Source organism: Cucurbita pepo, chromosome 5, assembly GCF_057944985.1.
Source record: "Cucurbita pepo subsp. pepo isolate OVF chromosome 5, ASM5794498v1, whole genome shotgun sequence".
NCBI classification, from domain to species: domain Eukaryota; kingdom Viridiplantae; phylum Streptophyta; class Magnoliopsida; order Cucurbitales; family Cucurbitaceae; genus Cucurbita; species Cucurbita pepo.
Window position 1 is genome coordinate 3,609,728 of NC_141802.1, and position 22,125 is coordinate 3,631,852.

Consider the following 22,125-nt stretch of genomic DNA (forward strand, 5'->3'; position numbering starts at 1 on the left):
AAAGGAGAGGATTTTCGGTGGATTGTGACAGTGACAGGAGTGGTTAATTCTTGACAAATTAATATAAAAAACAAATTGGAAATTAATAATTAGGTTACCAAACAAACCAACCTTTTATCCAATCATTTTGATTCCTTTTTCTCTAATTCAATCTAAGCCGTTCAATTTCCACGCCCTTGTCCCATCTTTTTACCACATTGCAATAATTTTGGCTGCTACCATAAAAATTAGCATTAAAAAATAACTCAAATTAATATTTACTAAAAAACCTTTTTTGTGATAAAAATATACGTTTCTAATTTTTAATTTTTTTTATTATTAGAGATAGCTCGTTTTACATCAGAGAAGAGATTCCGTATCTCAATTTTTTTCGTTAAATAAATGGGTTTGGAGACACTATTAATATATGTTTTTAATTCTTAATATACGTGTGTATTTATATATGTTTTTTTTATTATATTAAAAAAATAAATTAATTAATTTTGAAACTAAGATTAGACTGTAATATTAAAATTTAAATTTTTAGAAATAATGCGGTAAAATTAGGAAATATATTAATTTCTTAGGATTCTTTTTTTATAATTTAAAAATGAAAACTTTATAAAAAACTATTTTTATAAAATAAAAAATTATTGTAATTAAAAAAAATTTAAATGATATTTTAAATAATAAAAAGGTTTCAATAGATTTTAAAATTGTCACATGCTTTGGATTCCAAAAGGATAATAATATATTCACATTTTAAATGAACTGAAAAAAAAAAAAAAAAAGCAAAACAAAAAGAAGAAAACTAATCTCCATGAAATATTGCCAAATTTGAAGATCGTAATTCAATTCTGAACGCTTGAAGTGAGTTGGAACTTGGAGTGTAATAAATTGAAATGAGAATAATTATACCCAAAATTTCATCTCCCTCCTTTTTCTCGATGTATCCACGAAATCCAACACAAGGGGGCCTCAGAGAAACAGCATCAATGGCGGCAATATCGCCATTAAAATAGTATTTGCAGGAACCCCATTCATATCACATGGACCCTCCTGTTCCTCTGGCGTTTTCGACGATTTTCTGATGTGAGTTTTCTCTTATTTTCTGCCATTTTCTCTGTATTTGATGTTAACTGCTCTTTATCACAAGTGAACAAAAACCTTTTGCAGCTGACTTTTCGTTTTCCTTGCGTTTTCCTTTTTCGTCAGTTTCTTCATCAATGCGATCGAATGAGAACGTACTTGTTTATCTGTTTCGAGTTTTGATGGATTTGGGCATTTTTGGATCTTGAGGAAGCTTTAATGGTTGAAGACTGGGAAGTTTGAAGTAAGAAGTGAACTTATTATTGCTGTTCTTGTTGTTTCTGAGCTTGTTTGGATGCTGAGAAAATGGGGGATGAAAGAAATCTTGATTCCTAGCTATTTCTTTTCTCTTTTTGTTTCTGAACTTGTTTGGCTACTGAGAAAATGGGAAGGAAAATCTTGATGTCTTAGCCATTCTGCCTTTTTGGGGTATGGATTCACTTCAGTCTTCACTATTCTCTTTGCTGAAGTCTAGAAAACATTGCTACTCCCTCTTTCAAAATCTTGATTCATGGTCATTTAGAGCCTTTTGTGATGATTCATTCTTGCATCTTGAGCTTTTTGTGAAGTAAAATTTTAACTCACTTTTCTCTTTTGCTTTGGTTCATTATTCCATCTTGAGCAAGCTTTGTTGATGTTTGTGAGGTTGGCAGTAAGAAGTGGATCCTCTGCTAATACTGTTTCAGCTCCTTTTTTCTCATTGCTGTTTCTAGGCTTGTTTGGCTACTGAGAAAATGAGAAGTAAAACCTTAATTTTGTAGTCATTTTAGCCTTTTGGGTCTGTTCTGTATGAGCTACTGATCCTAGTTCCCTTCATTTTTCTTGCTGCTTCGTTTCATTTTTGCATCTTGAGCTGGCTTTGCTGCCTGTTTCTGAGCTAGTGATCTTAATTCCCTTCACTTTTCTTGCTGCTTTGTTTCATTTTTACATCTTGAGCTGGCTTTGCCGCCTGTTTCTGAGCTTGTTCTGAGCTAGTGATCTTAATTCCCTTCACTTTTCTTGTTGCTTTATCTCATTATTGCATTTTGAGCTGCCTTTGCTGCCTGTTTCTGAACCAGTGATCTTAATTCCCTTCACTTTTCTTGCTGCTTTGTTTCATTTTTGCATCTCGAGATGGCTTTGATGCCCGTTTCTGAGCTTGCTGCCTGTTTCTGAGCTACTAATCTTAATTCCCTTCACTTTTCTTGCTGCTTTGTTTCATTTTTTTGCATCTTGAGCTGGCTTTGCTGCCTGTTTCTGAGCTAGGGATCTTAATTCCCTTCACTTTTCTTGCTGTTTGGTTTCATTTTTGCATCTTGAGCTGGCTTTGCTGCCTGTTTCTGAGCTTGTCTCTGAGCTACTGTTCTTAATTCTCCACTTTTCTTGCTGTTTTGTTTCATTTTTGCATCTTGAGCTAGCTTTGCTGCCAGTTTCTGAGCTTGCTGCCTGTTTCTGAGCTACTAATCTTAATTCCCTTCACTGTTCTTGCTGCTTTGTTTCATTTTTGCATCTTGAGCTGGCTTTGCTGCCTGTTTCTGAGCTTGCTCGACAAGCAGTTAGAAGTAGTGAATCCATCCAACTTTCTCTTGTTCTTTCCCTGTCTATTTCCGAACATGTTTGATAAAATGAGAAGCAAATTTCTAATTCATTTGGTATTTTCTCATGAAGATGCAACCAACAATTGGAGCCAAGAAAACTATTGAATCATCCCCTTGCTGCTCATTCATTCTTGCTTGAAAAGCCTCAACTCCCGGTGGAAATGAGCTTCAAAAGGGACCTTGAGCTTGTCGTCTTTGTTTTCTCTGCAGTCTTCTGGTTTGCAGCGAACGTTTATCCGGTGATGTCGGAGCCCATCAAAGACAAGGAAGCTTTGCTTAATTTTCTCAACAAGATGGATCACTCAAACTCGCTCAATTGGAAGAAGAGCACTTCTTTGTGCAAAGAATGGATGGGAGTTCAATGCAACAATGATGAATCCCAAGTTGTAGTTCTTAGATTGGCTGAAGTTGGCTTACACGGTTCGATCCCAATCAACACTCTCGGTCGACTATCGGGGCTTGAAACTCTTAGCCTTGGATCAAATTACATATCAGGGCCTTTCCCTTCTGAATTCCTAAAGCTGAGAAATCTCAGTTCACTCTACTTGCAAAACAACAAGTTCTCCGGTCCATTGCCATTGGATTTCTCTGTATGGAAGAATCTCAACATCATTGATCTGTCAAACAATGCCTTCAATGGGAGCATCCCTCGCTCGATTTTGAACACGACACATCTAACGACATTGAACCTTGCCAATAACTCACTCTCTGGTGAGATTCCAGACAACCTTCCTAGTTTGCAAGAGTTGGATCTTTCAAACAACAATCTCACAGGGTATGTCCCTCAGTCCCTTAAAAAATTTCCAAGTTGGGCATTCTATGGTAACAACCTCATGCTCAAAAATGCCGTTTCTCCGGCTCACGAACCGGTGCCGAGTACTCGACCATTGAAGAAAGGCACAACATCACTTGGTGAAGCAGCAATTTTAGGCATTATAATTGGAGGTTCTGCAACGGGGTTAGTCATAGCAGTCATTTTGATGGTTATATGTTGCTCAAACAGAGGAAGACTAAAAAACAAAGCCTCATCAAAGCTGGACAAGCAAGAACAGTTTGTGAACAAAAGGGTGTCTGAGACACAAAACAACAACCTCAAGTTTTTTCGGAGTCACGGCCTTGAGTTCGACTTGGAGGACTTGTTGAGGGCGTCTTCCGAGGTGCTCGGGAAGGGGATGTCGGGGACGACGTATAAGGCGACACTAGAAGACGGCAATGCCGTGGCAGTGAAGAGGTTGAAGGAAGTGTGTGTTTCAAAGAAGGAATTTGAGCAACAGATGGAGGTGCTTGGGAGCATTGATCATGAAAATGTGTGTGGTCTAAGGGCATATTATTATTCAAAGGATGAGAAACTCATGGTGTTTGAGTTCTATCAACATGGAAGTGTCTCTGCAATATTGCATGGTATGTTCTTACTTCTTAATCTCTCCCATGAAAATGAGTGTGATTTGTGCATTGAATTTTGCAGTTGCGAGAGAGAAAGGGCAGTCACCTCTAGATTGGGAAACTCGGCTCCGAATCGCCATTGGCGCAGCCAGAGGAATCGCTCACATCCACTCTGAAGCCTGCGGCAAGCTCGTCCATGGCAACATCAAGGCCTCAAACGTTTTTCTCAACTCCGCCGGTTACGGATGCATTGCCGACGTCGGCGTCGCCGCTCTGATGAACCTTATGGCCCCGGCGGCAACCAGAGCCGCCGGATACCGCGCTCCCGAACTCAAAGATTCACGCAAAGCGTCTCAAGCCTCCGATACCTACAGCTTCGGCGTCGTGCTTCTGGAACTCCTCACTGGAAAATTTCCACTGCATACGAAGTGTGGCGGCGGCGGCGGCGGGGATCAGATCATCCACCTTGTGCGGTGGGTGAACGCGGTGGTTCGAGAGGAGTGGACGGCGGAGGTGTTTGATGTGGAGCTTTTGAGATATCCGAACATAGAGGAGGAGATGTTAGAGACGCTGCAAATAGCGCTATCTTGTGTAGGAAGAGTTCAGGATGATCGGCCGTCAATGGCGGATGTGGCAGCACGGTTAGAGGGAGTTCGCCAGGTGAGCGGCGGAGGAAGCCAACCGGCGCCGCCGCCAGCATTGCCACGTGGAGCGGAGGAGGTGATCCAGATTCAGGTGAACGTGGACGAGGGTGAAGAGGGAGCTCCGTCGAAATCGAATTGAGGATTTCTGGTTGTGGTTGAAGGATCATTGGGCTTCCGATCGAGTTCATATGAAACTGGATGATCAAATTCAGCTGGTAGATTGGGTTAGCAGCTTAGTTTTAGTGTTCCAAAATTGGCTTATTTGATCGGTCTGGTTTTTTTTTGTTTTTTTTTTTTAATAGTGCATTTTTATATTACATTATTTTAAAATTAGATAATGCAATTTTATTTTATAATACAAATTAGAAAGAAATTATCATAATTAAAATTCCTATATTTAAAAGAGTAAGGTTTCTGAGGCAATGGATTAATGGCCCTTTCGAGATTAGGCGTATGGGTTATTATATCCTGTAAGTCATGAGCACACACGCTTCTGATGCACTCTGATTCAGTTTGACATTTTTACAAATAAAAAAATTAAAAAAATTATTAATTATTATTTCAATTTTTGTTTTGATCTTAAAACCTGTGAGTTTGTGGGCCCACCTGCCCCACTCTGATTTAGTTTTGACATATGAAATTATTTTGAATTATATAATACATCTTTACCTTAAATAAAACTTTAAAAAATTAGTAACATTTTCTCTTTCTAACTTTTAAAAATATTCTTAAACTTTAAAATTATCAAAAGCTTAGTGTAAAAATAAAGTCTATTCCAAAAACAAAAAATTGAAATATATTCTAAAGTTTAGAGATATTTTGTATAGTTTAACTTATTTATTTGTTAAAGATATGAGATGTTATATGTTAATTACTGTTGTGATCATGTTGTAAAATTAGGCGTGAAAAAAAAAAAAAAACAATACGGGAACAATATTGAGTTTTAACCTGAAAAATTTAATAAAAAAACAATAAAGGAAATCATGACAGTAATATAAGAAAGTGAACGAAATGAATTTCATACCATTTAAAACAAAAAAAATATAGTCGATGGTTTGATATCGATAATAGAATGATATCGATAATAGAATTTGGAAAAGAAGTCAAATGTTAAAACAGAGAAACAAAGAGAAAATAGAAGGATGAAAAGAAGAGCATGTATATGCAAAAGCTACAACTTTCGATCCATTTCTATACAGATTCAAATACTTCAAGAATCTACAAGATCAAATTCCAATCATCAATTTGATCAAATATAAAAGAAGAGGCTGACCAATAAAACCAGTCATAAATCACTCCTCCTTCCTCGAAATTCTTGTTTTCACACCACCTGCATAATATTACCAGTACCAGACACTTTTAGTAATGTTTTTGGTTCTTATTCTTAGTTCTTCAGATAACATATTTATTTTGGTAACTCTTCCTTGCTTTCCATTTGGTAACAAGAAATGTTCCCAATTTTTTATACAACATTTGAAAATAATTTCAATAAATGTAAAGTTTGAGAGAATAAGGCGAAAAAAGAACAAAATAATGTGTTTTTTTTCCCAATATAAAGGGAAAACAGAAGAGAACTATCAAATATACTTCTTTTACCAATTCTTTAAAAAGGGAAACAAGTCTATCTTCGGGTTCTCTAACAGAGTACGAGAAACAAGAACAAAATAAACGAGAATGCTAAATTCCGACTTAAAAAGATATATTCGTACCTTCGACTTCCTCGAATTGAACTTCTTTTATCAGTTCACCACCTGCACTGTACACAAACCTAAAAAAGGAAAAAAAAAAAGAGGGATAACAAACATTTAGAAAAAAAAAACACAAATATCCTTGTCTTCAAACACTAAAACTCAACAAGAAGAAATAGATATTCAAAATGGTAACTAAATCAAAATGAAACGAAAAACTTTACAATCTTGTAAAAAATTATACATTCTAAACAATTTTGTTCTCAGGCATCCTTTATACATCACCATTTGTGCAAAACTCAAATTAATAGCAAAATCTCATTAACTGATTTACACAAGTACCATCATATAACAATGAAAATATCGGTTCATAATGGGAACAATAAATGGGGAAGATAATGTCCATTACCTGTTGGAGAATACAATCTCAAGTTCATAATCAGAGGAACTCTTAAAGGCGTCAACCAAAACTGTTACGATCTCTGTTTTCCGAGTACTTGCCATCAGTATATCATACTCGGTTGGAATTACAATTGCATAGAAGTTATCGCTTAGTTCACTTAAACATATCTTATCCACAGCAGCCAGGGCAACCCTCCTTTTAAGGGTATCAGTTTCTGGGTCAATGATATAAATGGCAAACTCTGTTATTAAAAGAATCCGTCTTTTCATCTTCCCGGAAGCAGTGAACTTCAAAACTTTGTCTGCAAAAAGCACACTCTCTTCACCTGCAGGGATAAAAAGCATGGTAGAACTTGGTTATGGCTTGAGATAGAATTCAAAAGAACACGTGTATGAACGATGCATCAGTTCAAAATGGCTGATACGAACGCAGTAAAAACCATAATATTCTGCAAGAGTAGGGGCCATTCGAAGAGACATTAACACACCGGAGGATACTATTTTCTTCCTCATTATACTTAAAGAGTTCAACCAAATAAATTTCATGTCTTATTCAATCAAAGATGGAGTTTAGAAGATACAATAAAGTAAATCCAACAAAATCTCTCGTCTTCACTCTGCTAAATACTCTCCAAAATGCTTAATAGCCAGCTGAAATGATCCTGTTCATTCACAAATTCAAAAAGGAAACTACACAATGCATAGGAATAAATTATATGTTTAGGAATTAAACAATACATAGTGTCCAAATAGATAATAATTTCAAATATGCGTGTATATTTCCATCATTACCTAGCAATCATCCTAAAAATCAAACACCATTTTCATTTGATTGCACACAAAAAGTAAGGGATGAGAGAGAAGAGTTATTAAACATCATGAGAGCAATAGATTCGCAATTCTGGAGATGGAAAACTATCATCGACATACGATTTGACAAGGCAGGACGAACAAACTATAATCAATCAACTATAATTTTCGAATTTCAGACACGAAAATACATAGATACGTGAGCGAATTACAAAAGCAAACGAAATTCAATTCGAGGCCGGACATGATCAAAACACCGTAAATAATATATAATATCAACGCGGCATGTGCAAATTTAACCTTGCTTTTGCAGGATTTTCATCAAGAATTGATTCGAGGGAACATCAATGTAATCCCCCTTGTAATCATGATGAAGCGAGTCTTTTCGACGGACCTTGATGCCCATGAAGAGCTCCTGATCTTCGGTCACATTCCCATCGGAGGGTCGAAATTTCAGTCCCTGCACATCGTCAGCGGTCCCGACGGCGTCGCGTCGGTCCACAACTCCGGTGGCAGGAGAATTGTCGTCGATGAGGACCCGCCTCCGGGATCTGGATTCCATTGTTGTTGTTCGAAGTTGGACTCGCCGAGAAAAAATGGGTCTCTCCCGTAGTCTCAACTTCTGAACGAGAAATTGTCGCCACTGCCCCTATCGTGAAATGGAACGGTTTTTTCGGTTCGGTTCGGTTCGGTTCTTTTCAACCCAACAGTAAAGTTTGGGCCCAAAACGATTAAAGCCCAGCCCATCCGGAAGAGGGAATTTTTTTTTTAAAAAGAAAATATATATTTTTTTCAAAGATAATAAATCAAAACATATCAGAAAATTAATATAAATTAGAAAAGGTTACCAAAAAAAAAAAAAAAAAACCATTTATTTATTTAAATCAAAACATTTATTTATTATTTTTAAATTCTTATTAAGAAAATAGCTCAGCCCACCTTTTTACTTGAGAAAAACAAAACTGAAATAGCCCTAACTACTCCACGCACTTGAAGCCGACTCCTCCTCCGTCTCAGCAGCGCCGCTGCCTCTCTCCCGTTCAGCCTCCGACGTCGTCTTTCTTCCGTTCGTGTCGCCGCCGCCGCAGCCTCCTCCCCCCACGGAGATTGCGCTGATTTTCTACTCCTTTTTGTTACAGGTATTCTCCAAGTCTCCATCTGTCTTTCTTCTCACCTGAAGAACACAAATGACAACTTGTCTAATGAACAATGGAGGAGTTGTTTGATTTTTTTTTTTTTTTTTTTTCCTTTAATAACAATAGCCCGATAGAAACAATAGTGAAGTTTGTGTTTGTCTGTTCTGATTCGGACATGAACCAGTCTTCCAATTTTCCTTTGATTGCTTGACCAAGCAACTTGGCGTAAAAGTTTTTCTTCCCTGCCGCCCCTTATAGACATAGATATAGATGATAAAAAAAACAATGAAAAACTTAAAAAAGATAAATTTAGTTGAAGAAAATAATGAAAAGGGCAAAATGTGGCGGGAAAAACTTAAAAAAGATAAATTTTGTATAAAGTACTTAGATATATAGATAGATGGAGATTTGGATGAATTTGTGCTTCCTTGGTTAGAAGATGATGCAAATTGATATTTTTCTTCCCTACATTCAATTTTAGCAACTATTTGGCCAAAGTTTGTGGTAGATTATGCTTTATGTGTTTTTTTTTCCCTGATAGTTTGCGATGTATAACCATGTTTTAAAGACTTAAGGTAATCCTAGTACGTTTTCTCATATGGAGGCAACATGTATATCCTTAACAAATAATATTTCTTAAAAGTACAAAACGTACTAAAAAAATTATTAACGATAAAGTAAAAAAATCATAATAGTACAGTGATGTGCATTAGTACATTTAACTTTCTTGTGTTAGTAATAGTCTAAAGCATATCGGCAATAGCGTTATCACTATCACTAATAGGATCTTTAATTGAGTCATTAACGTATATTATAGTTTCATCCTCGTTTTAGATGTCACTTTTAATGTCTACCCAATTTTCTTCATTCAGTATCATTGTCCTCTTCCCCTTATCCGTTCACAAAATAAATTTTATAAATAAAAGTTAAAAATAGTCTAATTTAGGGAACTTGTTGTATTAATATTTATGAATCATTTCAATCAGTCACATGCCACCGTTATATCACTAATAACTTTCTTGTGTTTTGTTTTATTCTCCAGATTTAACAGTGGCAATGGAGCAAGACAATGAAGAAGAAGTGAAGACGTTTAAGGACTTGGGGATATGTGAGCAATTGGTTGAGGCATGTGATAGTTTAGGCTGGAAAAATCCATCCAAGATTCAGGCTGAGGCCATTCCTCATGCGCTAGAAGGTTCTTTCTTTAGCTTATGCATTTACTTAATTCATTTCTTGTAACTGCTTTTGATTTTGGAGTTGCATGGGAGTTACAAATATTTCTATAAATATTAGGTTGGTGATATTGGATAGCTCTGATTATATTTGCAGGATGTCAATTTCGTATATTGTACCATACTTGTCCAGAACAAAATACAAGAGTTGTTCAACTGAGAATTAGCTCTGACTCTTAGGATTCTTTCTTTGAATTTATTTCCCCTCAATTTTCTTTTTGTTCTCAATTGTAGTGGCTTTTTTCTGTAACCACATTGGGTTTTGGGTCCTGCACTACTTTAATTTATTCATTCAATGATAACATTTATTACTAAAAAATTAATTTGAGCCTTGATGTATTTTCATTCTCTTTATATGGTTTGGTAAATTTTAGGATTCATGTCTAATATTGATCTGTGATGCCCCTTCCCTTCGGCTTCCCTTTTTTTGCTTTGTTTTCACTGTTCTTTCTTTGCAATTTATGTTTGTGGTATTGATAATGTTCAACCGTGACCGTCTGTGATGCAGGAAAGGATTTAATTGGACTTGCACAGACTGGTTCTGGAAAAACTGGAGCTTTTGCTCTTCCCATTTTGCAAGCCCTTTTGGAGGCTCCTCAAGCTTTTTTTGCATGTGTACTTTCTCCCACAAGGTTTGATACCCAATTGTAGTAGTTTAAAAGATTCTAGCCTGTCTATAAACTTCAAATATGTGTTTCCATCGTTATTCTTCAGGGAGCTTGCAATTCAGATTGCTGAGCAATTTGAAGCTTTAGGGTCTGGCATTGGTATTAAGTGTGCTGTGGTAAGCTTTCTGATTACAAATTATGAGGATGTTATTATACGTCAATAAGAAAGTGTTTTTATATGCATAACATTACTCTTTTTTAAACGTCAAATAATGAAAAATCCAAGTAACTTGTGCTCATAATCATCCGTTTCTTGAGTAGTTCTTATATATTATAGAAGGAATGACTATTAAATATTATCCAAACCTGATATTAAGTTTGTAGGAGGATATAATGAAACATAATGCTATCTATCGTTTATGCTGTTGTGATGAGGAAGAAGACTCACATAGTGCTACTTATCGAGATTAGTTAGCTATGGCTTACAGCCTCAGTCCCCTGGGAATAATTGCTGTGCTATCCGAGGGAGTTAGTTTGTTTGAGAGAGAATAGTTGATGGGAGTTTGTTTATAGGAAGCTAGCCGGTAGGTGTCTAGTTGGAATTGGTGGCTCAAGGTTGTAATAGAAGGCAGAGGGAAATTAGAGGTTATAGGGATCGAGTAGTATGAACTGAACTGATTGAGCTATACAGATGCAATAAGGGTTCTATAGGGAACTGTACATTTATTTTAGCTGGGTTCTTTTTTCTGAATACAAAATCTAGTTGAACTTCTTGAGGATGCGGTCTCCTATTTTTCTTTTCTTGTTAGTGTTTTCCTGTTGATGTTTTTTGTGCTTCTGTACTTCCTAAACATGGAGCTATCTTGGTGATAAATATTTCATTTTAATCTAATGTAGCTTGTTGGAGGTGTAGACATGGTGCAGCAAGCAATTAACTTGGCAAAACGGCCACATATTGTCGTAAGTCTATGATATTTTTTGCTTCTCTTAAACTTCATTCTAGAGTGAATGTGATAGTCCATGTGATAATTCATGTCCTCTTCTCGACATTATCGTATTGTTCTTTTGGGATATTTGACTAGAGATTTAGCCTCAAAAGAATCTTTTTTTTTATCAAGTCATAAGCCTCTCCAGGATAAATTATACAAAATTTATACAAAAAAAATCTACCGGTAAATAGGCCTGGCTGTCAAAACAGACGTCAAAGTTAAATAAAGTTACCGTTCCTACTAGTGATAACAACTGCAGCCAGTAGTTGAACTTGAAACTACCACACATCATAAAGCATCAACAATGGTATGATGTTCACTGTAGTACTTTTGTGTACATGATCTTTCCATATACAATTTCCTTAGCCTGTTTGTAATAATTTCCACGATATCAAATGTTTTGTCATGGCTTCCATTGCTGCTTGTTTATCTAGTTGTTGATTTAATATTTCATTTATTTTGTTGTAGGTTGGGACACCTGGGCGCCTTGTGGACCATCTATCCAATACAAAAGGTTTTTCCCTCCGCACATTGAAATATTTGGTGAGTTTCGTAAGAAATCACCTTTGAGTTTTTCTTGTATGGAGAGACAATAAGCTTTCAGTTAATTAAATATGTTTGGTTGAAGTAATTATTTTTACTGAATAGCCTGTTTTTCATGTTGAGCAGGTCCTTGATGAGGCAGACAGGTTATTGAATGAAGACTTCCAAAAGTCAATAGATGAAATTTTAGATGAAATTCCTCGTGAGAGGAGAACGTATCTATTTTCTGCTACTATGACTAAAAAGGTATTTCAGTAAACATTTTTTTCCCCATGGAGAACAAAATTTAGTATTGAGAATATAGAATTAATTTAAAATTTTTCAGAAGACAAGATTATCGTGCAGTCTTTATTGTATCTTGTGCTATTTTATTAAGTAGGCATGGGATATGCTAAACACCATCCTTGATGCGTACGTGGTGGTGTGCCTTAGTTTTTTTTTTTTTTTTTGTTCTCTGTTTTAATAAACTTTAAAGAGATAAGAAATAAGTAGCATGAAATCTATATATTTACAATCTCATAAAGTTTCCTCAGTTCAGTTTTTCAATATTTCATCATCACACACACACACACAAAAAAAAAAGAAAAAAAACAGTTGTTTCTCTTTAGATGCATACACGTGAGAAATTATCTGATTAAGTGTTTGCTGATCAAGTTGAGATAATAATACAGGTTCGGAAACTTCAAAGGGCCTGCTTAAGGAATCCTGTTAAGGTATGATTGTGATTATCAAAGATCTAGTTTTCAGTTCCTGAGTTTATTCCAATCTTAACTTTCTTGGTCTCGAATTCTTTCAGATTGAAGCGGCAAGCAAATATTCCACAGTAGACACACTGAAGCAAGAGTATTGTTTTATCCCTGCGAAATATAAGGTTTCCCCACTTACTTAAATATTGGTTTATTATTTTTGTTTGTCATAACTTTTGGTCACACAAATCTGGATATTTTTAGAAACTACTTTCGGCCATAGTTGAGGACTGACAGAAGGAGTCTAATCAGTTGATTGATTTATTTATTTTTGCATTTCAAGAGCTATCATGCATGAGGAATTTACCTACTTTTGATGGGAAGCACATTTGGTTTACTGCTGGATTTACTTTATTACACGTCACTTTGTACAGGAATGTTATCTTGTCTATATCTTAACTGAGATGTCTGGTTCTACATCAATGGTCTTCACTCGAACCTGTGATGCTACTCGCCTTCTATCATTGATTCTTCGAAATCTTGGATTAAGAGCCATTCCCATAAGTGGTCAGATGACCCAGGTATTGTTGTGATATAACTCAGTTGTTTACACCTCTTTTCTTTAGGTATGAAATATTTGAAAGTTGAAAAAAGACTTGGAAACCCATTTGTATGTTTCATTTATCAACTAGGTTTCTTATTAAAAGAAAAATTTGGAGGTCGGGAAACCTTTCTTTTTCATTGGCTTCATCATTTTGTGGAATTATTTCTATTAAACTCGGTGCACGGACCATGTCTTTGACAGGCAAAGAGACTAGGAGCCTTAAATAAGTTCAAGGCTGGAGAGTGCAACGTTCTTATCTGCACTGATGTCGCCAGCAGAGGACTTGATATTCCATCTGTGGATATGGTCATAAATTATGATATTCCTTCAAATTCCAAGGTTCTCCTTCTGCAATTCTATGTATTACTCTTCTATTATCATTGTGTAGAATTTATCCTGTAGACTGAAACTTTTGACAAGATAGCTTCATAGATTCCCCAAACTAAAAATCGAGCTTGAGAATCTATGGAAATTGGCTAAGATAATTAAAAGATTAGGTGTTCATCTCTTCCAATGTTCTTCTAAGATGACTTTGTGTGCAGGATTACATACATAGAGTGGGAAGAACTGCTCGTGCAGGTCGTTCTGGGGTTGCCATTTCGTTAGTTAACCAGTATGAGTTAGAGTGGTACATACAGATAGAGAAGCTCATAGGTAACCAAAGAATGCCCTTTTTTTAGCCTCAGAACATGACAGATGTCTTTTTATTTGTCTATAACCAACTTTTTTAATATGGCAGGGAAAAAACTACCACAGTTTTCGGCACAGGAAGAGGAGGTTTTGATGTTGTTCGATCGTGTGGCCGAGGCGAAGAGAATATCTATTACGGTATTTACTTACTAAATTATGGTCACGAGTCTTGTGTCTAACTACAATTATTACTCATTCTTTTCCTACTTGGTTAATGTGGTGGTTGAACATGTTCAGAAAATCAAAGAAAGTGGTGGCAAAAAGAGAAGGAGAGGTGGAGGAGATGACGATGACAACGACGACAACGACGTTGAAAAGTATCTACGTCTCAAGAGTGGAAAGAACGGGAAGATGTCGAAGAAGTTTAATAAAAAACGAGTCTAAATTATGTTTATTTATATTTTGATCAAATTTTGGTATAGGCGTAGAGTGTAAGCTAAAGCAAATATGGTGTGTTCTAACTCGATTACAGATCACATCAAGGAATGAAAAATTTTGACCGTTTCTTTTATTGAAATTACTTGTAATAGATCGTGTAAATTCATGTGATGTATTATCATACTTTTTTGTTTTGCTTCACTTGTTCAAATCATGTGATCGCCTTCCCTTTCTATAAATTCAGTTCATCTTCTCCATTGTTGAAGCACACAGCAAAGCTCATTACAAATGGCTGCTCTTTTAGTCATCTTCCTCCTTGCAGCTTCCATATTCCGATCTTCCCATGCCGCTGGAATCGCCGTCTATTGGGGCCAAAACGGCAACGAGGGCTCTCTTGCCTCCACTTGTGCCACCGGAAACTACCAATTCCTCAACATCGCATTTCTCTCCTCCTTCGGCAGCGGCCGAGCTCCGGTACTCAACCTTGCTGGCCACTGCAACCCCAACAACGGCGGCTGCACCTTCTTAAGCAGCCAAATCAAAGCCTGCCAACGTCGCGGCATCAAAGTCCTCCTCTCCATCGGCGGCGGAGCCGGAAGCTACTCACTCTCCTCCGCTAACGATGCAAGCCAAGTCGCAAATTTCATCTGGAACAACTTCCTCGGTGGCCGGTCGAGATCAAGGCCACTCGGCGACGCCGTTTTAGATGGCGTCGATTTCGATATAGAATCTGGTTCTGGGAAATTCTGGGACGTACTTGCTCGACAACTTAAGGGGTTCGGCCGAGTCCTTCTCGCCGCTGCGCCGCAATGTCCGATCCCCGACGCTCACTTGGACGCAGCCATTAAAACCGGTCTGTTTAATTTCGTTTGGGTTCAATTCTACAATAACCCGTCATGCATGTTTGCAAATGGCAACGCTAATAATCTCCTGAATTCTTGGAACCGGTGGAAGACGTTTCCGGTTGGGAAGCTGTTCATGGGGCTTCCGGCGGCACCTTCGGCGGCGCCGGGCGGTGGTTTTATTCCGGCGAACGTGCTTATTTCTCGAGTTCTTCCGAGGATTAAAACTTCTCCCAAGTACGGAGGAGTTATGCTGTGGAGCAAAGCATTTGATAAAGGCTACAGTAACGCAATCAAAGGCAAACTTTGAATAATTACTTAATTATTAAGTAAAAAGCCATAAATAAGTAAAATAATAAATGAAAAATGGGATTTCTTCCCCTTTTTTTAATTATTATAGTACAATAATTGTCGCGTATAATATGTATTAAACTATGCAAGATAATATTAAGCTAAATACTTAATTTCAATTTAATATTTTAAACCTTCTAATTAAAAATGTCCACGTGGCACAGACAAAGACAGAACTGCTATTTCAATCTTCATTTTAAAAAAATTTATTTATTTTTAATTAAAATTTGTAAGGATTGAGTTCATATATATATATATATATATATTCTTTTTAATATAATTTCTATTATAAAATATATACAACATAATTTGGTTTTACATCATCAATTTTGATAAGAACTTGGTAATCCACTCTATCTAGTGTATTATATTTCTATTGATATATCTCACATATTTTAAACCGTTGAAAATGTAAACAAAAAAAATTGTTATTTTAATTCTCTTCCGACTATTTTGATTTATAATTTTTAAATGGGAGGTTTGGGTTAACGTAGTGAAATGATTGTTGCATTCCGAATATCATAAGTTAACTCTAAATTGTGTCACAATCGCACTTTTAATGGCAGCGGACTTGCAATTGTGCGGCATTCACTTTCCAACGACAAGTGAGCTAAGCCAATTCGTTCTTGCGTCGCCTACGGCCAAGCGACGTATGCTCGAGCCTCTAGCCTCGATTTTAAGAGAAGATTTTAGAAAACGAGGGTAGAAAGAGATTTTCGAAAGAGACATTATATAAGCAAGCAAGAGAGAAATAAAAACGGCTTGCAGTATATAATCTTGGGTAAGGAGAAGTTGACAACTAGTCGTATCCACCTATAGTACATTCTGAGGTATTGTATGTCTTTTCATCTTCTAGTGTTTTACTTTTATATTTCTAGTAAGTATGACTCAGAACCTAACAGCTCCAACAAGATATTATTTATAATAATATAGAAAATTAAGATGAATATCTAATAATATTGTTAAAATCATTTAGATAATCAAATTTTATATAAAATTTACGTGAATGATACGACAAATGATGTCATATATGTCTTTTAATTAATTTTTAAACATTTTATCATAAACTAATTTTAAGCAAACCAAGAAAATTAGAACTGAAAAAATGTTAAAACAAAATTAGCAAAATTACAACCTTTTAAACAAAAAAAAAAAAAAAAAAAAAAAAAAAAAAAAAAAAAAAAAAAAAAAAAAAAACTAAAAGTTAAAACATTAAAAGAAAAAAAAATGAAATAAGAAAATTTGAATTTTCAAATACGTGTAAAAAAAGTTCTAAAAAATGTATAATAAATTTCTTACTTTTTTTTTTAATTGGTCCATTAAATTTAAAATTTGATTAATTTTGTTATTTTTATGTATAGTAAGCTCGTAATTTTTAAAAAAATAATTGAATAATAAATCAAAAATTTATTAAAAACAATTTTAAAATTTTAAAAATCATATTCAATTGAATAATAAAAAAATATTAAATAGAAAGAATAAGATTAAGCCATCTAATGATTGTAATTAAACAGAAAATTAATAAAAAGAACAATTAGCGGAGGAACGTGTCAAATAATTTACATTTAATATTAGTACAAAATGCAGAGGAGAATAAGTCAAAATTATAAGTAAATTTTGTATTAATTTCCAATTCCAACGAGTCACGGCAGGGCAATTTGGTCATAATAATTTTGTTTGCTTACGTCACCACATTCCAGTCTTCTCAGTTGACCCAAAGACTTTGACTATTCTTAATTTCTTTTCTTTTCTTTCTTTTTTTGAGTTTAATCCATAAATAATAATTAAAAAAAAAATAGAATGATGTAAATAATAATAATTTTTATTTTTCATCTTCAATTAAAACACGGCAATTCATTTAATAATTTTTATTTTTATTTTTATTTTTATTTTTTATTTTTTTGGTTCCTATAAATTCAGTTCATTTTCTCCATTGTTGAATCACTCAAAAAGCTCATTACAAATGGCTGCTCTATTAGTTATGTTCCTCCTCGCCGCTTCCATTTTCCGATCATCCCACGCCGCCGGAATCGCCATTTATTGGGGTCAAAACGGCAATGAAGGCTCTCTTGCTTCCACTTGCGCCACCGGAAACTACCAATTTGTCAACGTGGCATTTCTCTCCTCCTTTGGCAACGGCCAATCTCCGGTACTCAACCTCGCCGGCCACTGCAACCCCGACAACAACGGCTGCGCTTTCTTAAGCAGCGAAATTAACGCCTGCCAAAGTCAAGGCGTCAAAGTCCTCCTCTCAATCGGCGGCGGAGCTGGAAGCTACTCGCTCTCCTCCGCCGATGACGCGGCACAAGTAGCGAATTTCATCTGGAATAATTACCTCGGCGGTCAGTCGAGTTCCAGGCCGCTAGGCGACGCCGTTTTAGACGGAGTCGATTTCGATATCGAAGCCGGGTCGGGTCAATTCTGGGACGAATTGGCCCGGAAACTGAAGGGGTTGGGTCAAGTCGTTATCTCCGCCGCGCCGCAATGTCCGATCCCCGACGCGCACTTGGACACTGCAATTAAAACCGGGCTGTTTGATTTGGTTTGGGTTCAATTCTACAACAACCCGCCGTGCATGTTTACTGATGGAAACACTAACAATCTCCTCAATTCTTGGAACCAGTGGTCCACGTTTCCGGCCGGGAAGCTCTTCATGGGGCTGCCGGCGGCGCCTGAAGCTGCGCCGAGCGGCGGGTTTATTCCATCGGATGTCCTTATTTCTCAAATTCTTCCGACCATTAAATCTTCTTCCAACTATGGAGGAGTTATGTTGTGGAGCAAGTTCTTTGACAATGGCTACAGCGACGCCATTAAAGGCAGCATCTAAGCTAATTACTTAATTAGCCCTGAATAAGTAAAACAAGAAATGGGCATTCTTGTCCTTTTAATATATATATATATATATATATATTTAAATTTGTGTGATGTAATAAAATAACTCTTTATTAAAGAGTATATAACTATAATGAATATTAGTATAATGTTTATGAAGAATATTAAAGTAAATAATATCATATTATTGTGAAATATGTATGAATCTTCTACAATTTTACATCACATTTTGTCGGAAAATTGATTGTTTTCATTGCTGGCCAGAATTTTTAGGTAAGCTCGTGATATATTTTTTTTCTTCGAATTTTATACCTCTACCTCACTTACGATATTACAAGTTACAGCTTCGTCGTGAGCTATAGTTAGGGTTTTAAACTGCACTACTAACTATATATTAATTATTTTAATATATAATGAACTTTAAGTTCTTTAAACACTATTAACCATCTAATAAACTTTTTGTTTATAATCTAATCATAAACCAAGTCTCTTTCACGCCAACGAATGAGTGAGATCTCATTGTTCAAGTCTCAAAATCAGCACTCAAAAGAAATTATTCATCTACGTATTATATATCAAAACGGCCAGTTATTAATGGAATTCCTTGTCGGCTCTCTGTAAAATATTCATTTGGACAAGGGCTTCTAAAAACATCGTAAGTTAAACCCGTGCTAACGAATAACCAACTTGCAATGAATAGAGAAGGTATATTAATGCTATGAATGACCCAGTATCGAATACTGGTGATAATATCAGCAAAATAACGTTCTCCTGTGCTTCCAAATATGCTGAGCTCCACGTATTCTTGTACCGTCAAAAGGGGATCGATTCCATAAAAGATGAGATCAGTAAATGGAAATTAACTGGAATTTTATCTTTGTAAGATTAACTGGAATTTTATCTTTGTAAGATCGTCAATATTATACCGAGGGTGTTTTTAGAGTATACCGAATCAGTATAGCTATCATTCTTCTAACGCAGCAACACAATTTCACAATCAATATCAAAATGAAGCACTAAATAATTTGTTTCTTTTTTTCTTGGTGCTTGTCGATGTAGAGACTCAAAAAGTCATACTCACCAAATTTAATGATGCAGACAGAGGTAATGTTCTTTCAATAATGTTACCAGAATAAAATACCAAATCAACTCTGTACTACATATACATTTGTTTTAATTATTCAACTAAACATGATTTTATTTATGTCAATTACCACCGAATATTTGAATTTTTTATACATCGTAGAAGAATATTCACAAATAAAATAATTAAAATAATTATTAATTATTAAAATTTTCACTTTTCCCTCTCCAATTAATCGTATCACCTAAAATTATAATTAATTAATTTATTTTTCCTCTCCAACTTAACACGGCAATTAATTTTACAGTTGGTAATATTTTCCAAATGCCACGTCCCACACGTCAAGACATTCATATTTTCCCTTACTATAAGTTCAGTTCATCTTCTCCATTGTTGAAGCACACAAATGTAATTATTAATATACTCTATAGTTTTTATTAATATGCCAAACATTAAATATATCGTACAATTGAAATAAATAAATAAAATAAGAGAAATTAAATTACAATCTTTTTACTATATTTGCAAATATCTTAATGTTTTTACTACTCTTTACAATTTCCGGATTTTTTTTAAGGTTAAATGAAATAAATTCTTAAATTTTACTCTTTCAAATTTAATTTGTTTAATAATTTATAAATTTTTAATTTTATATATATTTTAAAATTTAAAAAGTAATGAATTTCTGTCTAATTTTTTTTTTAAAAAATATCATACAGATCAAATCACATTTTTTAAAATTTAAAGATTTATGATGTGTATTTTTTCCACCAATACTAAATACTACGAACTTTTTATTTATTTTATACCTAACTCTTGAATTGAGATTTGTGGTATGAAGAAGGACGGGAACAAATATTTATAACATCCCACAACCCTATCATAAACTAAATACTTAATTTTTTAAAAAAAATTTTAAATGTAGTAGGCTCTAGTCCAAAACGGTGCGGTCTTCTCCCACCGTACCTTATTCCTTTCCCTTGACAAGCTCGTTGCCTCCACCACCCCCCACCACAACATAACATCCACGCCTCATAATCCCACCTCGTGTATTTTCTGTGACAATCTTACGGTGGAGATGCTCAACCTTTGCGGAGGCCTGTACATGAGTTTAAAAAATAGACAAATATATATCACCATCTCATAAATAATTTTTAATTCTTTTAAAAATTTAAAATTTTAAAATTTTCATCCATATTAATGAATTTTTTAAAGATTTTAATGATTTTTATTCAAAACTATAAATACATTATTAATTTTAAGGATATTTTTGAGATTTTTTTTTTTTAAATTAAAAGAATATTTTTAAGATTTTTTTTTTAATTAAAAGAATGTTTTTAAAGATAGAGTGGGGAATAGTCTTTGCTTAAATATTAATGTGATAAATAATTTAAATAATCTTAAAGAAACAAAACTCTCATTTTCAAATGATTGAACTCTATAAATAATTTATATGAATTATTATAAAATATATAAACATCCCTTTACGAATCATTCGTATCAATAACTCGAATTTCAACGCTATCATTTTTTGATAAATAAAATATATATCTTTAAAATAAATTAAAAAGCACCCATTTTCTTAAGTTTGGAGACGAAGATGCATATCTTTCACCCAAATCTTTAATTTCAAACACAAATTTCACAATCGAAAGCCATAAAAAATTTCTCAAAATCTCCCTCGAATCGAGCGTTGTCAAACAGCCAATCGAACAAAAAATGATTAAAAAAATATAAAGAAGATATGTTGTGTAAAGACCTTGAAATCGAGAGTAACTCCAATGTTTGGAGCAATGTCAAAGTACCACAATTATGCTTATTCAAGGCGTGTTGTTCTTGGCCGCATGTCCATGTCACGCCAAACCTTTATTTAATTTCATGTTGTATTGTCTTACCATTGTATTTTTTGTTCATATGACTATTCGAAAAAATTATGTGTATGTCTGTCAGACTTGAATTGCCTTAATGTGTATTGCAGCTCATTACGGGTGTGATTAATTGTCAACTCCTCCCACTTAAATTTTTGCAGCTGACTTTTGTTTATAGTTATATAACGTTACTTTCAAATTTGATCTCATTCATACTTTCAAACTGGCTTCCAAAAATCTCTCTGCCCCATCTCTAAAACCTTATCATCAATACAGTGCAAGAGGCTTGAACATATGTTGCTCGCCCGAATCCAAATTGATTTGACTCATTTAGTGTTGAGAGTGAGTGTCGCACAATCGCAAAAGTCCGCTGTCAACACAAAAGCACCTCAAAATTCTCAACGATTTAGGTATGACATCATTGTATAGCTCAACAAAGATTCTTCCTTCAAGTTTTTCTATAACAACCTTATTTTTTTCTAATAAAATATATATGACACTACATACCTGACATACGTAATACGTGCAAATATTTCATAAACGATACCATAGACTTATATTCATAATAACTTCATTAAAATGATATAACAAAAAATAAATAACTTGAATTTAAATAAAAATAAAATAGTGTCTTGATCTAAGAAAAGAAAAGAAAAAAGAAAAAAAAAGTGTGTATATATATATATATATATATATATATATATATATGT

The 22,125-nt window shown here is 34.7% G+C and overlaps 5 protein-coding genes across 7 annotated transcripts; 4 read left to right on the plus strand and 1 right to left on the minus strand.

The window, feature by feature from the left end:
• The first annotated feature begins 803 nt into the window (after window positions 1-803).
• On the plus strand, window positions 804-4,998 carry LOC111796212 (putative inactive receptor kinase At4g23740). Of its 3 annotated transcripts, XM_023678963.2 has the most exons (4): window positions 804-1,071; window positions 1,195-1,312; window positions 2,716-4,046; window positions 4,111-4,998. In XM_023678963.2, the coding sequence occupies exons 3-4, from the start codon at window positions 2,807-2,809 to the stop codon at window positions 4,809-4,811; spliced, it is 1,941 nt and encodes a 646-aa protein (XP_023534731.2). In that variant the 5' UTR covers window positions 804-1,071; window positions 1,195-1,312; window positions 2,716-2,806; the 3' UTR covers window positions 4,812-4,998. The 3 variants fall into 3 exon arrangements, with proteins under 3 accessions (XP_023534731.2, XP_023534733.2, XP_023534732.2); XM_023678965.2 differs by lacking the exon at window positions 1,195-1,312; XM_023678964.2 differs by lacking the exons at window positions 804-1,071; window positions 1,195-1,312 and adding an exon at window positions 1,319-1,497.
• An 811-nt stretch (window positions 4,999-5,809) lies between these two features.
• LOC111796217 (uncharacterized) lies at window positions 5,810-8,230 on the minus strand. The gene is made up of 4 exons (XM_023678972.2): window positions 7,873-8,230; window positions 6,770-7,088; window positions 6,382-6,440; window positions 5,810-6,002 (listed from the first exon to the last, which is right to left on the minus strand). Exons 1-4 carry the CDS (start codon window positions 8,132-8,134, stop codon window positions 5,965-5,967), a joined length of 678 nt encoding a protein of 225 aa, XP_023534740.1. The 5' UTR covers window positions 8,135-8,230; the 3' UTR covers window positions 5,810-5,964.
• Window positions 8,231-8,506: 276 nt separating this feature from the next.
• On the plus strand, window positions 8,507-14,639 carry LOC111796213 (DEAD-box ATP-dependent RNA helicase 10-like). The gene is made up of 14 exons (XM_023678967.2): window positions 8,507-8,711; window positions 9,751-9,903; window positions 10,449-10,572; window positions 10,655-10,724; window positions 11,446-11,508; window positions 12,006-12,080; window positions 12,207-12,326; window positions 12,752-12,793; window positions 12,877-12,951; window positions 13,201-13,347; window positions 13,572-13,709; window positions 13,913-14,024; window positions 14,110-14,198; window positions 14,298-14,639. Exons 2-14 carry the CDS (start codon window positions 9,765-9,767, stop codon window positions 14,442-14,444), a joined length of 1,341 nt encoding a protein of 446 aa, XP_023534735.1. The 5' UTR covers window positions 8,507-8,711; window positions 9,751-9,764; the 3' UTR covers window positions 14,445-14,639.
• Window positions 14,640-14,724: 85 nt separating this feature from the next.
• Window positions 14,725-15,671, plus strand: LOC111796214 (acidic endochitinase-like). The gene has a single exon (XM_023678968.2). It carries the CDS (start codon window positions 14,727-14,729, stop codon window positions 15,588-15,590), a length of 864 nt encoding a protein of 287 aa, XP_023534736.2. The 5' UTR covers window positions 14,725-14,726; the 3' UTR covers window positions 15,591-15,671.
• Window positions 15,672-17,567: 1,896 nt separating this feature from the next.
• LOC111786974 (acidic endochitinase) lies at window positions 17,568-18,519 on the plus strand. Its single transcript, XM_023667153.2, has one exon. The coding sequence runs from the start codon at window positions 17,595-17,597 to the stop codon at window positions 18,456-18,458; it is 864 nt and encodes a 287-aa protein (XP_023522921.1). The 5' UTR covers window positions 17,568-17,594; the 3' UTR covers window positions 18,459-18,519.
• The last annotated feature ends 3,606 nt before the right edge of the window (window positions 18,520-22,125 follow it).

Bases quoted from the DNA above. Each gene is read 5' to 3' on its own strand.
- LOC111796214 (XM_023678968.2), top strand. From the start codon at position 14,727: ATGGCTGCTCTTTTAGTCATCTTCCTCCTTGCAGCTTCCATATTCCGA.
- LOC111786974 (XM_023667153.2), top strand. From the start codon at position 17,595: ATGGCTGCTCTATTAGTTATGTTCCTCCTCGCCGCTTCCATTTTCCGA.
- LOC111796212 (XM_023678963.2), top strand. From the start codon at position 2,807: ATGAGCTTCAAAAGGGACCTTGAGCTTGTCGTCTTTGTTTTCTCTGCA. The intron at 4,047-4,110 runs GTATGTTCTTAC...TGAATTTTGCAG, and splicing joins TGTCTCTGCAATATTGCATG to TTGCGAGAGAGAAAGGGCAG.
- LOC111796213 (XM_023678967.2), top strand. From the start codon at position 9,765: ATGGAGCAAGACAATGAAGAAGAAGTGAAGACGTTTAAGGACTTGGGG. The intron at 12,327-12,751 runs GTATTTCAGTAA...ATAATAATACAG, and splicing joins CTGCTACTATGACTAAAAAG to GTTCGGAAACTTCAAAGGGC. The intron at 14,025-14,109 runs GTAACCAAAGAA...TTAATATGGCAG, and splicing joins ACAGATAGAGAAGCTCATAG to GGAAAAAACTACCACAGTTT.
- LOC111796217 (XM_023678972.2), bottom strand. From the start codon at position 8,134: ATGGAATCCAGATCCCGGAGGCGGGTCCTCATCGACGACAATTCTCCT. The intron at 7,089-7,872 runs GTTAAATTTGCA...TTATCCCTGCAG, and splicing joins GAAAATCCTGCAAAAGCAAG to GTGAAGAGAGTGTGCTTTTT. The intron at 6,441-6,769 runs GTAATGGACATT...TTCCTTTTTTAG, and splicing joins GAGATTGTATTCTCCAACAG to GTTTGTGTACAGTGCAGGTG.